The 14,091-nt window shown below is 34.8% G+C and overlaps 2 protein-coding genes across 2 annotated transcripts; one reads left to right on the forward strand and one right to left on the reverse strand.

Moving 5' to 3' along the window:
* The first annotated feature begins 906 nt into the window (after window positions 1–906).
* LOC111289883 (ABC transporter G family member 11) lies at window positions 907–6,019 on the forward strand. The gene is made up of 10 exons (XM_022881239.2): window positions 907–1,765; window positions 1,895–2,184; window positions 3,231–3,402; window positions 3,483–3,605; window positions 3,773–3,901; window positions 4,088–4,282; window positions 4,504–4,590; window positions 4,676–4,948; window positions 5,155–5,262; window positions 5,370–6,019. The coding sequence occupies exons 1-10, from the start codon at window positions 1,379–1,381 to the stop codon at window positions 5,721–5,723; spliced, it is 2,118 nt and encodes a 705-aa protein (XP_022736974.2). The 5' UTR covers window positions 907–1,378; the 3' UTR covers window positions 5,724–6,019.
* A 2,219-nt stretch (window positions 6,020–8,238) lies between these two features.
* HDG11 (homeodomain GLABROUS 11) lies at window positions 8,239–12,539 on the reverse strand. The gene is made up of 10 exons (XM_022881315.2): window positions 11,730–12,539; window positions 11,517–11,634; window positions 11,230–11,418; window positions 10,673–11,146; window positions 10,479–10,580; window positions 10,189–10,389; window positions 9,927–10,107; window positions 9,586–9,854; window positions 9,381–9,470; window positions 8,239–9,235 (listed from the first exon to the last, which is right to left on the reverse strand). The coding sequence occupies exons 1-10, from the start codon at window positions 11,852–11,854 to the stop codon at window positions 8,846–8,848; spliced, it is 2,139 nt and encodes a 712-aa protein (XP_022737050.2). The 5' UTR covers window positions 11,855–12,539; the 3' UTR covers window positions 8,239–8,845.
* Window positions 12,540–14,091: the final 1,552 nt, after the last annotated feature.

A 14,091-nucleotide genomic window follows, 5' to 3' on the forward strand; every position in this document is an offset into this window, starting at 1 on the left:
TCTCTAAATATTCTATTTTTTTCATTGTTTTTTTTTTATATACATTGAATTCTATTTTCTAAAATAATAAATATTTTTTATCGAATACATAAAATACCATGATAATAGCACGATTAAAAAATATATATTTAAACTTAATATTCAATAGATTATACCTTAGTTGTTGGCTGTGCTATTCATGGAGTGTTGCATTTTTTTAATTTTCAAAAACTATAAAACATAAAAAAGTTAGAATGAAATAAAGGATATATTATTTTTAGTTTTTAGTATGGCTTATTATTATTCTACAATTTAATTTATTGTCTGAGGATAAGAAAAAGTAATTTTGTATTTATTGTGTGGTTTGTTGATTAACGGTTATTACCTTTGTAATTTTATCATTTTTAAAATTTTTAAGATATATTGTATTTGTATTTTATTTGTATTTTTTGCTCTTTATTTCAGCTCCTTAATTTTGCATTTCTATCATTTTTTTATTTTTATAATAGTTTTAGTAATTGGTTTTTTATTTTTTATAACTTTTGACAAATAATTTGATTTTTTATCATTTTGAGATAAATAAAAATAGCTTTTAAAATCTTTTATCTTATATTATTATTTTCTTTTTTGCTAATTTCCACATGTTTTCGAGATGGACAAAAATAACCTTAAAACCTTTTTATCTTATTATTTTTTTTGGCCAATCTATCTTAAGGTATTTGGTAATTTTAATTTTATATCATTTTTTATATGAAAGAGGTAGGAATGGATTTTTAAAAAATGTTGACACAAATAAAAAGTGTAGGAATTGATACTAATTAACGTGTATTGATTATTGCTCAACTCCCATCTATCATTGGCCATGATAAACATTCAAATGTTGTGTGAAGATAAATAAAAGAAGCGTGAGTTTAATGTGAGTCAGTTGTCCCATTTAATGCCTCTACCAACAGCCACCGGAACCAATTAATGATTTGATAAAAAGGAAGGTGACTGCCTTTTTTTTTTTTTTTTTTTCTCTTTTCCTTGATTTTTTAATTTTTATCTTTGACCTTTCATCCTTCACCTTGCTGTTTTCCCAAAAATGTGAACACAGAGAAGACCTCTCGAAGAAGACGAGAAGAAACTAGTTTTAACTCGTTGTTAATCAGCTGCGTCACGCACCCAAAAACCAAACAAACAAAAAATTATATAGGTCAAGTTGATGGGTGGAGGAGGCTCCTTTTGCATGGGATCCTCTTAACCAAACAAATTCTTTCAACAGCTTTCGTACAGTTACATTTCTCGCTTCATCTCATCGCCCCCTGTGATCATACGAATCTCATTTTCCCACGATTATCTTGTTCTTTTGCTTTTAACAATTAGATTGGTTAGCAATTAGCAGCAGCCGATCATCTTGATGGCGAATTCCGCAAATACTGTTATGATGGAGATAGAGGCGAATAAACCAGCAGGGAACGGGATGGTGGTAGGAGGTTTGAGTCCTCTGAGTGAGACATTATGGAGAGAGAAGGCAAACACGGAGTTTGTGGGAGATGTGTCTGCGAGGCTCACTTGGAAAGATCTGACTGTAATGGTAACTCTGAGCAATGGAGAGACCCAGAAGGTGTTGGAAGGACTGACCGGTTATGCTGAACCTGGCACTCTCACCGCCCTCATGGGCCCTTCAGGCTCTGGCAAATCCACGCTTCTTGATGCACTCTCCAGTCGCTTGGCTGCTAACGCTTTCCTCTCAGGAACCATTCTTCTTAACGGTCGTAAAACCAAACTTTCTTTCGGGACTGCAGTGAGTACTTAAGTGTTGTAGTCTTTCAGTTTTAGTTATGTCTGGATTCTTGATTTCCCCCTAGCAGGCTGCTACGTCCTTATAACCATAATCATCTTATTGATTAATTTTGTGTTCTGAACCAATTAGGCCTATGTCACTCAAGATGACAACCTCATTGGTACGCTTACTGTTCGGGAAACAATTTCCTACTCCGCTGGACTCCGTCTCCCCGATAAGATGCCTGGGTCTGCGAAGCGCGCCCTTGTTGAAAGTACAATTGTCGCGATGGGGCTCCAAGATTGCGCTGATACTGTTATTGGGAATTGGCATTTGCGTGGGATCAGTGGAGGAGAAAAGAGAAGGGTTAGCATAGCTCTTGAAATTTTGATGAGGCCCAGATTGCTCTTTCTTGATGAGCCAACCAGTGGACTCGATAGGTTTATCTTCACATCATCTTCTATACATATAATGCCTTTCCTAATATCTCTAACCTTTTGTTTCTGTTGTTTTTTTACTTTCATTGTCCGACTGCCTAATAGCTGTTGATGTTTTTGTTAAATGTCATTATTGTTATTTGCTTTTTTTTAAAAAAAAAAAAGAAAAAAATTTCCAATCTTTTACTTTTATTATTTTTCAATAATGGCCTGATAAACTGTCGTTATTGTTGGTTTTTCCTTTTTTTTTTTTTTTGAACTTTCCATTTTTTCCTTATTACTAATTTTTTTTAATGACTCTTGCTTACTCATAAGATGAGATTCTATTCTTTTATCTTTTTGTTGAGCTTTATCAATTTATGATTTTGAGTTTCGGATTTAGTGTTTATTTTATACTCTCTGTACTAAAATAATTCTCTTATTGATTTTTTTTGTCAAAAATAATTCTACTTTGATTTTATTTTTTGAAATACAATATTAAATTAAAACTTTTAAAAACATATTTTTTAAAAATTTTGAAACTCAAAGTTTATAAATCTTTTTTTAAAATTATTTTAAAATTTTATTATTTTATTAAAAATAATGGTCAACGTTGATTTGGTTTAACCAAAAAAATTAATAAAAAATATTAATTTTGGGACAGAGGAAGTATGTTTAAAAAAAAAAAAAAATCTCACAAGGCTTAAAGAATCTTGTTTAAGTTTTGCATCTTAAATTAATGTATATGATATAACTGCTAAAGATCTTTACCACTTAAGGCATCATTTGGAAGCAAGGTGGGAAGGGGTTCCCACCATGCTAGAGCCCAAAACGGCACTGAACACGTGTATAACCGCCCTTCCAAATGAAAGCTATGTCAACTTAATTCCACCTTTTCCTCTCTTCTTCCTTTAGTCAATACAGTTAGGCAGCTGTAAAATTATACTTACTTTTTATTCTTGCTTGTAGGCTACAAAAATAATTCTGCTGTTTTCTTATTGATTTGTGCATGTAATGTTGAAACCTTTTTTATCCCTCCAATAGCTTCTTACTTTAGATGCATATGGCAGTGCTTCGGCATTTTTTGTAACTCAGACTTTACGTGGCCTGTCAAGAGATGGTCGAACTGTAATTGCTTCAGTCCATCAGCCCAGTAGTGAAGTCTTTGAGCTATTTGATCAGTTATATTTGCTTTCTGGGGGCAAAACTGTTTATTTTGGTCAGGCTTCTGAAGCATACGAGGTAAGAGTTCTCAGCCTTTCCTTTCACTTGACATGATTTGGAAATTCAATTATATAATGTTTCTTGGATTGCGGATGCAGTTCTTTGCGCATGCTGGATTTCCATGCCCTGCCTTAAGAAATCCATCTGATCATTTTCTTAGATGTATCAATTCTGACTTTGATAAGGTTAAGGCTACTCTAAAAGGATCAATGAAATTACGGGTATCAAATTCGTTTCCCTTTGTTTAATATTCCTTCCAAATTCGGAAAACTACATATGACTGAAAAACAAATATAGTTTTTTTTTTTTTTTAATTTGGAATCCTACTTTTACTACAAGTGCCTTTTATGGAATGTCTTATTTCTGTTGCAAATTGCTTTATAAACAGTTTGAGGCAAGTGATGATCCCTTGGAGAAGATAACCACAGCTGAGGCGATCCGAACTCTTATCGACTTCTGCCGTACATCTCAGCAATGTTATGCCGCCAAGGAAAAGGTTGATGAGATATCCAAAGTTGTAAGTGCATGACCAGCCAACCCGGTGTTATAAAAACATATATATATATCAACCTTATTTGTGCTCATGCCACTGTTAACAATTAATTAATCTTCTAGTTAAAGACTAATATCTATTATATTTGAATTGGATTCAGTTGACCGTTACCACCAAGAGTGGCAGTTGATTTTTTTCCATTTATTGCAGAAAGGAACTGTGCTAGATTCTGGAGGCAGTCAAGCTAGTTTCTTGATGCAGTCGTATACTTTAACCAAACGTTCATTCATCAACATGTCTAGAGACTTTGGCTATTATTGGCTAAGGTTGCTAATATATGTTGTAGTCACTATTTGCATTGGAACCATTTATCTCAATGTTGGAACAAGCTACAACTCAATTCTGGTATCATTGCTACATATCTTTTAGAACTTTGTTGAATCACTTTTTTGGACTCCTAAGTGCGCATGGAACAAAAAAACTTTAAGATACAACGGAAAAAATTGCTAGTTCACAAATTATGTCAACATTATAATTATGTGACACAATATGGAGAAAATTTATATTTATTTTTCTGCAGTAAAACTTTGGAAAAGTTATTTAAGATTCTAAGTCTTTTGGAACAGGCAAGGGGATCATGTGCATCCTTTGTGTTTGGTTTTGTCACATTCATGTCAATTGGTGGGTTCCCATCCTTTGTTGAGGACATGAAGGTAAGTTATTACCATGAATTGCAGGTTAACAAACAAACTTACCAGCCATGGCAGCTCCAACATTTTGACCAGCTGAATTTTGCAGGTTTTCCAAAGGGAAAGGTTAAATGGCCACTACGGTGTAACAGCATTTGTTATTGGGAATACGCTCTCAGCTATGCCATTCCTCATTATGATCACCTTCATCTCTGGAACTATTTGTTACTTTATGGTTCGTCTTCACCCAGGCTTTGAACATTATTTATTCTTTGTACTGTGCCTTTACGCAAGTGTTACTGTGGTTGAGAGCTTGATGATGGCCATAGCCAGTATCGTCCCCAATTTCCTTATGGGTATCATCATAGGAGCAGGGATTCAGGTTGCTTTCTCTTCAACTAAGTTCTGCATTATTCTTGTAGTATTCACTAAGCTGTTTTTTTTTTTTTTTTTGAGGCAAGTATTCGCTAACTTTTAATAGAATTACAAAGATTTAAGCTATGCTTACACCCTCTGACACCAAGAACTCCAAGGATATATATTCACCCTAGTTCCATTTTGATGACTGATAAGTTGTCTTCGTTCCAGGGAATATTCATGCTTGTTTCTGGGTACTTCAGGCTGCCAAATGACATCCCAAAACCTGTTTGGCGTTACCCAATGTCCTACATCAGCTTCCATTTCTGGGCTCTGCAGGTGATGAAATATGGCAAATAAAATTGTTAGGACTTAATTACTGGTAGATTCAAAGTGATGCCATATTGGCTCATCAAGGACTAAAAAACCAGACATTTTTGTTTCAGGGACAATACCAAAATGATCTGAAGGGCTTGTTGTTTGAGAATCAATCACCGGAGCTTCCTAAGATTTCTGGTGAATACATCCTCGAAAACGTGTTCCAAATTGATGTGGGACGCTCAAAATGGATCGATCTTAGTGTTATATTCAGCATGATCTTAATTTACCGCATCATCTTCTTCTTCATGATAAAGATCAGCGAGGATGTTACCCCTTGGATCAGAGGTTTCATTGCCAGGAGAAGGATGCAACAGAAGAATGGAACTCAAAATACAACCGTTGCGCCTGACGGTCTCTCCCAGTCTCCTTCGTTGAGGACTTACGTAGCAAATCGAGCAACTGGAACGGGTAAAAGGTAGACTTCGGGTATCTATGCAAGAGATCTCAAGCTTTGATGGCCAATTCATGCTGTCATCTTTGAGTCTTGAGATACAATCCTACAATGATATTAGTCGTTTTAAAATCTCGATCTTATGCTATTATTATTATTATTATATAAACCATTTGTGTTAAATGTATAAATATCTATGCACCGGCCTGTGTTATGCCTTTGAAGTTAATAAGTTAAACTTTACACCTCTTGCTGTATTCGATTCCCACATACATCTTTTGTAAAATTTCTTTTCAATTATAACTTTAAGGTTTCTTTCTATTACCGTTAAGAGCTTATGGCGAATTAATAAAATGACTTTAACACAATTTTCATGGCTTAAATTTCTACATCTTTGCCATTGATATTTAACAAAATCTAAACTTTAAACTTACATTAAACTTAAAAAATCCTTGTCCTCTCTCCAAGTTCATAAAACTAGTTTCAATTGAAAATAAAAAACCAAACATTAATTCAATCCCATGAACCCCACTTCATCTATAGTTTTAAAGAAAAATGAAAGCTGAAAATTAACGCTCCCTCACCTCTGTAAAAAGAATATAAAATAGATATGTTTTAACTTTCATATTTATCCTCGATTTAAAAAAAAAAAATAGAAGCTTTCATCAACTAAGTTTTGTTCCACACAGAATTGAAAATCTCAAGATAGAAAACATGATGGCCCGACAATCAATTATTATTCATGTTCCTATTCTAGCCAGAATTTAAAAAAAAATAAAATTATTAACGTAAGCATCAAATATACTACTAAATTCATTATACCCGAACTCCCCAATTCTGTAAATCCCAAAATTTCTTTTTATTCTCACCAAAATTAATCAAAAATAGTAAAATACTAAAAACTCATAGGTCGGGTTGGCAAGCCAATCAATTAGTTTCTGAACTTGGTGAACAAAATTAGAGAAAAAAGAAAGAGGTAGAATGCAAAAACTGCAGACCCAAAAAAATTGCATGCCCATAAAAATTACATACCCAACATCAATATGAAGAACTAACATTGGATATCTGCTTGAAGAAGACAAGAGTTGAGAACTGTTCCAACAAAGACACCACCACAAAAGAAGAGAGGATCTGGGGATCTTTCATTCCTAGGGCTTAAGGACACGCTCCGCACATTTTGCCTTTATCTTTCTAGTAATGGCAGCAAAGCAAGTTCAATAGAAGCTTGATTTCCACGTGAAAGCTTAGTTTAGCCAAGCCTTGACTTGAAAGGCTTTCAATCTGCAGGAATAGCAGGTTACAAGGCAATCTCTCCTGTGAGCAAACAACGAGTTGAGTAACGAAACATTTGAAGGAAAGACAAAAAAAAAAAAGAAAAAAGATAGGAGCTGGAAAAAAACATGCTGCCCCATTATGCTTAAGTGTTTGAAGATCAGTGGAGAAGATAGGTTTTAAAAGATAGGATTTAAGAGTTTCAGCCTCTTCCACAGTCTGATTTGACTGATATTTCAATATGTTGTTTCCTCCGTTCTCTTGTCTCTTTTCACCTTTCGGATCCCCCACATATCACATCGGCCACCATTCGATCACCACAATGGCTGCTGCTTCTGTCGTCGGTTTTCCTTCCGTTTGCTTTGTGTGTAGCCTCTGCTGTTGTTTATTGTGCCTGTTGCATGGTTGTGGGTAATGGGTGGTTTAGGTGGGAAATGGCAGAGAGCAGTATGGTTTCGATTGGTTGTATTCTGGTAGTAAGATGGATTGTGGTTATTGTAGTAGATAGTGAGGATGGGTTTCGCTAGTGGTTGTAAAGGGCTCGACTGATAAAGTCAGAAAAGGTTCGGCCTGAATATGTTTTCTTGCTGGGAATTGCTGATGGGTGGCTTTCATCTCACTTCCTCGTGTATTTCCCTTGATTCTGTGTTTGGCTCTGTTAAATTGCGTTTTTCCCTTTCGACTATCTTCTGTGTAATTCTCACTGAATGTTCCTCCTTAATGTGCTTGATTGTGATGCTGTAAGATGGGTGATTTTCTAGCAGTGATTTCGAAATGGTGGTGGAATGGAAGTTTTGTGATGGTGAATATGGTTTGAGCTAAGGCGGGGTAAAGATCGTGATCCAGAACTCAGCCCTATTGTTGTGTGATTGTGCTGTTTAAATAAGGACCAAGTCCCCGTAGAGTCCCAGATCAATATGGGATTAGGTTGAATGGGATTTTCCCCTACATCTTTTTTCTAATTTCAACTTTTATCCCAACATCTTCAAAAAATTTTATTCCAAATCCAAGTTCAAAAACCGAATCTCATCACTTCATTTATCTTTTTATTTTTTTTATTTTTTCAAAAAATAATAATTAAATAATTAAAAAAAATAAATAGGTTTTGCTTGGGTCCAAAACACAACTTGAATCTAAAATTCAAATGATAAACTGAAAACCAAAACAGATTAAGCTTAAAATTTAATTCGAAATAATTCGAAATTCGAAAACATTTTAAATGACTTCAAAAAAAATAGAGAATCTACGTGAGATTGAGGGAGAGCAAGACCGAAGAAAGAGAGTTATTTATTTATTAATATTATTATTGCAATAAGGGAAAAGAAAAAGACAAGAAATGAAACAGTGAATAAAGATGATCCACGTTAATAAAAGAAAAGATAAAAGGCGAAGTCCATGAACAGAAGTCAATACCCGAACCATACATCTTTCTTTTCTTGCTGTCTGGCTTGCAGAGTAAGAGTCGAGAAAGGAAGATGAGAGAGGTGAGGTCCAGCAGGAAAGACAACGTATGGTTCGTTCTTGACTCCTCTTGAGACTAGTAGTAGCCACTCTTCCAACTTAAATTGCAAAAACCCAAAATGCTTTGTAAAACCCCCCAAGAAAATAAAACCAAAAATAAAAGATTAGTTGGTCTATAATCTAGATGGCAATGAAGTTTGGCAGCAATAGCAGCAGCAAAGCAGTAAATAAGCGGCTTCAGCTCTTTGACGAGAGGGCATTGAAAGTCCCAACTAACCACAAATACTTCCCCCCACATTGAATACCATCAGCACACAAAGAGACTCTGAATTTCTCTCATCTCAATATTTAAAGATGATGTAGAGAGGTAAAAACAGTTTTGTTGTGTAGCAGTAGTAACACAACCGAACCAGATCATCAGGAACTAGGACAATTCAAAGCTGCCTTAATTTGCTGGACGGTGTTGCCGATAAGGTTATTAACAGTTGTCACTGACTCCAAGTTCAGCTTAGCAGATGGTAAGCTGCTCACTAGTATCTGAAAAGCAACCGTAATTAGTGAACCCCCAGATTTTCCCATGTTTCCATGTGAACTAGAGCTTGTTGACGCTCCATCTCCTTGGTCTGGATGGCCATCAGGTGATATCGTAAAACCTGATGGCAGTAACGGAATGTATGAAGGATCCTCACCACTCATTGCTACATTGATGGCAGGCAAATCAACCGGGCAATATACTACTAGCGACCCTGAATTGTCTATGCAGCTCTCTTGAAGTATTAACATATTGTTCTGACTAGTATTAAAGGCCTATTCCAGAAAACAATTCATTAAGTATGCCAAATGAAAATCATAAAACCATTGCAATAAAATCTCAGTGAACCAAAGAAGAAAACAAGCAAGAAGTTTTAAGTGGAGAACACAAAGTAAAGTGCTTCAATTTCAAGAGCCTTACTCGTAAAACAGATATGCAATTGCCAGGATGCGACCCATTTGCAATATGAGCAACCTCTTGCACTGCATTGCCGTTGGATAGAACATCCCACTAAAGGAAAGAAAAAACATAGAAAGCAATGTAACAGTGAGAAACAAGTAAGCTCACTTGTACATACAGTTATAAGGCAGTCGCAAATACTTGACATTGATCAATCTGATTATACCTGAGGTCGAGTTCTCTCATCCTTGAAGAAATTGAAGACATTTTGAGGAGTAACAGGAAGCCAGAAGGTAGTAGCTGCACTAAGAACTACACCATTGGGTTGCCCAGGATCAGAACTCTTATGAACAGTGACCCGGACACCAACTTCGTTCAAACCAAGAAGTGTTGTCCACCGATGACTATTGGATGTGCTGATGCTTGTGCAGAAATTGTTGACCATCCTTTGAGCAAGCTTCATCATGCTTCTCTTGCCATCAGGAGATGGAATTACTGAAACATTGGGAAATTTTATTCAGAGCTCAAGAGAACTAAAAGCTGAGGGCATGAATTACTGAAAATTACCTCCACCGAGATCCCGGGTTGAAGCGCCTGATACCATTAGGCAAGCAAATCTCTCACACATCCTCTGAAGAGTAGCAAGCCACCGTTCTGCTCCAAATGCCAAACCACCATGAATGAGATCCCTGTAGAGCCGATGTGTTGGAGTCTTGTCTTCAATCTCGACATGCTCCACCCAGGTAACCTATTGGCATTTAGCCATTTACTTGGTTGAGCAAAATTGATGAGTAAGTGCGCAAAGATGAGTAGAATAAACATGACCAACCTTGGAGTAGCCATTAGGCATGTCCTGAATCAAACATCCAGAAGGAAGCCTATGAGACTGACATTGAGAAGCAAATTGGGGAAAATCATATGAAACATTGACTATAGCCCATAAGCCTTGCTCAATTTGCTGACAGTAGCGAAGGATATAAAATTCACGTGTGGATACCAGTGGGGAAAGCACCTGCAGCTCTTCATACATCTGCAATGAGACAAGAATTAGTTCAGGAAAAAAGTGAAAAGAAAACATGTATAAAGAAAAAAGGAAGCATCAGTAATTAGCGGCTTTACCAATTGCAAAGAACCACTATGACTGCTTAACATTCCAGATGAAATTACTTCAATTGTCTTGGCCATCAACACAATGGTTGGAAATAACTCCACCCATTTGTTCTGCAAAAATATTTAAGTTTATCCATTAAAATTTTGATTGATTCCAAAAGGAAGGGTTTTATGGTTTAAATTATATTTAAAGGAGAACATACAGAATCCATGAACATGTCAACCAAAGCTAAACCATTCATGATGACAACACCAGAGTCTCTCGAAGCTTCAATCCTAAGGTTGGGAGATTTAAAGTGGGTATTAGCTCTAGGAAAAACCCTCTCATAGCTTTCAAGATTAAGAACATCTCTCCCATCATTGGTGGACTTGATCCATAAAGGTTCATTGGTCTGCAAAAGCCTGAGCAGTTCTTCCATTGCATTTGCAGCAACATCGGTCATTAGGGACTTATCCATGTCCGAAATAACAACTGGTTGGAAAGGTAAATTTGGCATTGAGGAGGAACTTCCAGGGAGAAGATCAAGATCAAGGGAAGGAGCAGCAACACCAATACCATGGCCGTCAAAACTCGCCATCCTTAAATCCAGTGAAGAAATATGAATAGGCTGTACAGGCGGAAGTTGGGATAGCGGCCTCCCTATGTACTTAGCTGCAATGCTAGATACTCTATCAAGCTGCAAAGAGCAAGAAAAAAAAATTAATTGTTTTGATTGTTTGATTAATGAAGAAAAACAAGAAAAGCAAGCATAGGAAAAACCTCCTCCTTTAATTGGGCATTCTCCATCCGCAACTTTTGGTCATCAAAATAGGAATCCTCGGAGACATGAGGGCCACCGCAAGAAGGGCAGATGACATTCTTGAGTGCTTCTCTAATGGCTATGTTCTCACATCGGATCTTATCGTTCTCTGCACGAAGAGAACAGTTATCGGCTCTTTCGTGTTGGGCCTGAGGATTTGGAACCAAGAGTGAATGAATGAAGGAGAGTCGACTGAAAGAACAAAAAAAAAAAAAGTAAAAGCACACAGATAGAGTACAGTACCGACCTTCATCTGGGTCCTTCTGTTTTGAAACCAAAACTTGATCTGCCTGGGTGCCAATCCCAACTCCCTACTCAACTGTAACCTTTGCTTCTCATCGGGGTGTGGGCACTCCTTGAACATTCTTCATGTTTTCACCAACAAAACAAGAAAGAAATAAGGGAACAAAAAAAAAAAACGAACGAGAAAGAAAGAAAGAAACGTCGCCTGTCTTCTGACCCTTCGAGTCTCTGAATCTGGTGAGCAGTATGGCGATGGTAACGCTTTTTCCTCCGGGATGGGTCGGAGGCATCGTGGTCTCCACCGGACCCACTCCCTCCTCCTCCACCGCTTCCGTACTCCATATATGGACTTTGGACGTCCCTTCCAAAAACACCTATTGTAAATAGAATAAAAAAAGAGACCCTTTATTCAATTGGAGCAACCTTTCTGGATTCAACACCGCCCATCAGTCACTTTTCTTTTTTTTTTTTTTTCTGGTACTCGAGATCAAAAAGCAACAGCAGAAAAAGAGAGTATTGTACTAGTTTTTGGAAGGAAGTAGGCCATATTGCGTTTTTTTTTATATATATGTTTTCAGAGGGAGAAAAACGGCTGAAATTTGAAAGATAGTGGCATGGTTTTGGGTGAGCGAGTTTAGGCAGAAAATGGGTGGTTTTTTTTTTTTTTTTTTTGGGATATTTTGCGGTGTAAACTTTAAAGGCAGTATGAGACAGGACCAGGCAGGAAGGCAGCCACCCCACCCAACCCTCCGCTTTCCCCACTAATTCTATGAATACTCCTCCTCTCTGACTAACAAGTAGTAGCAGTAGTAAGAAGCAAAGCAGGCAGCTCCAGCCCCAGCCACCACTATTGCTAGTTGCAACAAATAACCGCTACCATCTCCTTTCTTTCCTTGCATTGAAATTGCATATTTTGCATAAATGAAAATGAATGATTTCAGTATCACTTTCTCTCTCTTCCGTCTTTGTCTTCTATCCAATGTCAAAATTTTGCGTGACCCGTGGGCTTTAAAACAGCGTTTGCATTAAGAATGCCGTATTGGATAATATTTTGATTTAAAAAAAAAAAAAGTGTACATCAATATAAGTTGTTTTGATATATTATTTTAAATTTTTTAATTTAATATAAATATATTTATAGATATACATAAATTTATATAAAATAATATTATTAATAATTTAAAAAATAAATAAATAATATTTTTAAAATATAAATAAATAAGTTTTAAAATATAAAAAATAATATTATTAATTTATAATTATATTTTTAAATATTTAATCTGATCATATTATAATTAAATGAATATTTTTATGTAAATATTAAAATAAAAATTAAAAAATTAAACTTTATTTCATGATTGCTATACTTTAGACAGAAAGCAAAATTATTTTTTTGAAAGAGATTAAAATATTTATAAATTTTGATTTGAAAAATGAAATTATAAAAGATAACAAGTTATAGTAAAAAATAAAAAATAATAATTTTCAAGAATTATTTTCTTAATTAATTTTATTTTTATTAAATTAAAAATAAGTAATAATATAAAATAAATTAAAAATTATAAAATATATTTTATATTTTATATTTACGTGTCAATCAAAATAAATAAATCTATCAAATTTTATCAAAACAAATTAAAATTAACAAAAATAATTAATATTATTTAATGTCAAATTTGATATTAAAAATTATTTTTAAATTTATTTTGATATAACTAAATCATATGGATCCAATTCAAAAATAAAATCAAACATCATGGATTTGCATTCGCCCCTTGGTACATCATACATGGACCTTTCTTTTTTTATATTTTTTTAAATTTCCTGCTCACTCCCTGACCCTGTTTCTCTCCAATTTTTTTTATAATTGTTTTTTAACCGACGCTCAATTTCGGTAGTTTTCTACAAAGTGGTACTAGTGCATCAGACATTATACACTCACTCTGTACACTGTCCAGGTGGGCACAACGGCAAACACCTTTTTATTTACTAATTTCGACAAAACAACCATAGATGCATTGCTTGGCATACCACCTTCTTTGATAGAATGACCTTCTCAAATACTGTATTAACTACCATTAATTTAGCAACCAACCCCCATTCCCCATTGCCTTTTCAAATTTTAAACTCCAATTCTCAAAAACAACACTACTTCTTCCCTCTCAAATTAGTCTTTTATTGATTTTAATAGAGTTTAACAAAAAAAAATTTTGATTTTGATTTTGATGTATACTATATGAAATTTTTAATTTTTAATATATTTGTTGTTCTATACTTTTTAATGCCAAAATGGAAAAAAATTATAAAAAATAATTTTTAAATATAGTCAACAGTAGCGTGATATTTTATTTGTTAAATTTTTAATTTTAATAATGAAAATTTAATATCTTAATAGTCAAATATATAAAAAAATAATAAAATTAGTAGTTTAAAAATAGAAATACTACTTCCTACCTACGGAAGCGTTCATTCATCTTCCAATTAAAGCCTAGAAATTGAATAATTAGAAGAAGCCCATAATGACAAAACTAACCTTTTTGCCATTGCTTCAGCTACTACTACGAGACACAGGTAGTCCA

Source organism: Durio zibethinus, chromosome 11, assembly GCF_047325235.1.
Source record: "Durio zibethinus cultivar Kanyao isolate XHJ-2024 chromosome 11, ASM4732523v1, whole genome shotgun sequence".
In the NCBI taxonomy this organism is placed as follows: Eukaryota; Viridiplantae; Streptophyta; class Magnoliopsida; order Malvales; family Malvaceae; genus Durio; species Durio zibethinus.

Excerpts from the sequence above, each read along its gene's own strand:
- HDG11 (XM_022881315.2), bottom strand. The coding sequence starts at position 11,854 with ATGGAGTACGGAAGCGGTGGAGGAGGAGGGAGTGGGTCCGGTGGAGAC. Across the intron at positions 10,390-10,478 it reads ATAGTGGTTCTTTGCAATTG|ATGTATGAAGAGCTGCAGGT; the intron begins GTAAAGCCGCTA and ends GTCTCATTGCAG. Across the intron at positions 9,855-9,926 it reads AACCCGGGATCTCGGTGGAG|TAATTCCATCTCCTGATGGC; the intron begins GTAATTTTCAGT and ends CCAATGTTTCAG.
- LOC111289883 (XM_022881239.2), top strand. The coding sequence starts at position 1,379 with ATGGCGAATTCCGCAAATACTGTTATGATGGAGATAGAGGCGAATAAA. Across the intron at positions 3,606-3,772 it reads AAGGATCAATGAAATTACGG|TTTGAGGCAAGTGATGATCC; the intron begins GTATCAAATTCG and ends CTTTATAAACAG. Across the intron at positions 4,591-4,675 it reads CCTTTGTTGAGGACATGAAG|GTTTTCCAAAGGGAAAGGTT; the intron begins GTAAGTTATTAC and ends TGAATTTTGCAG.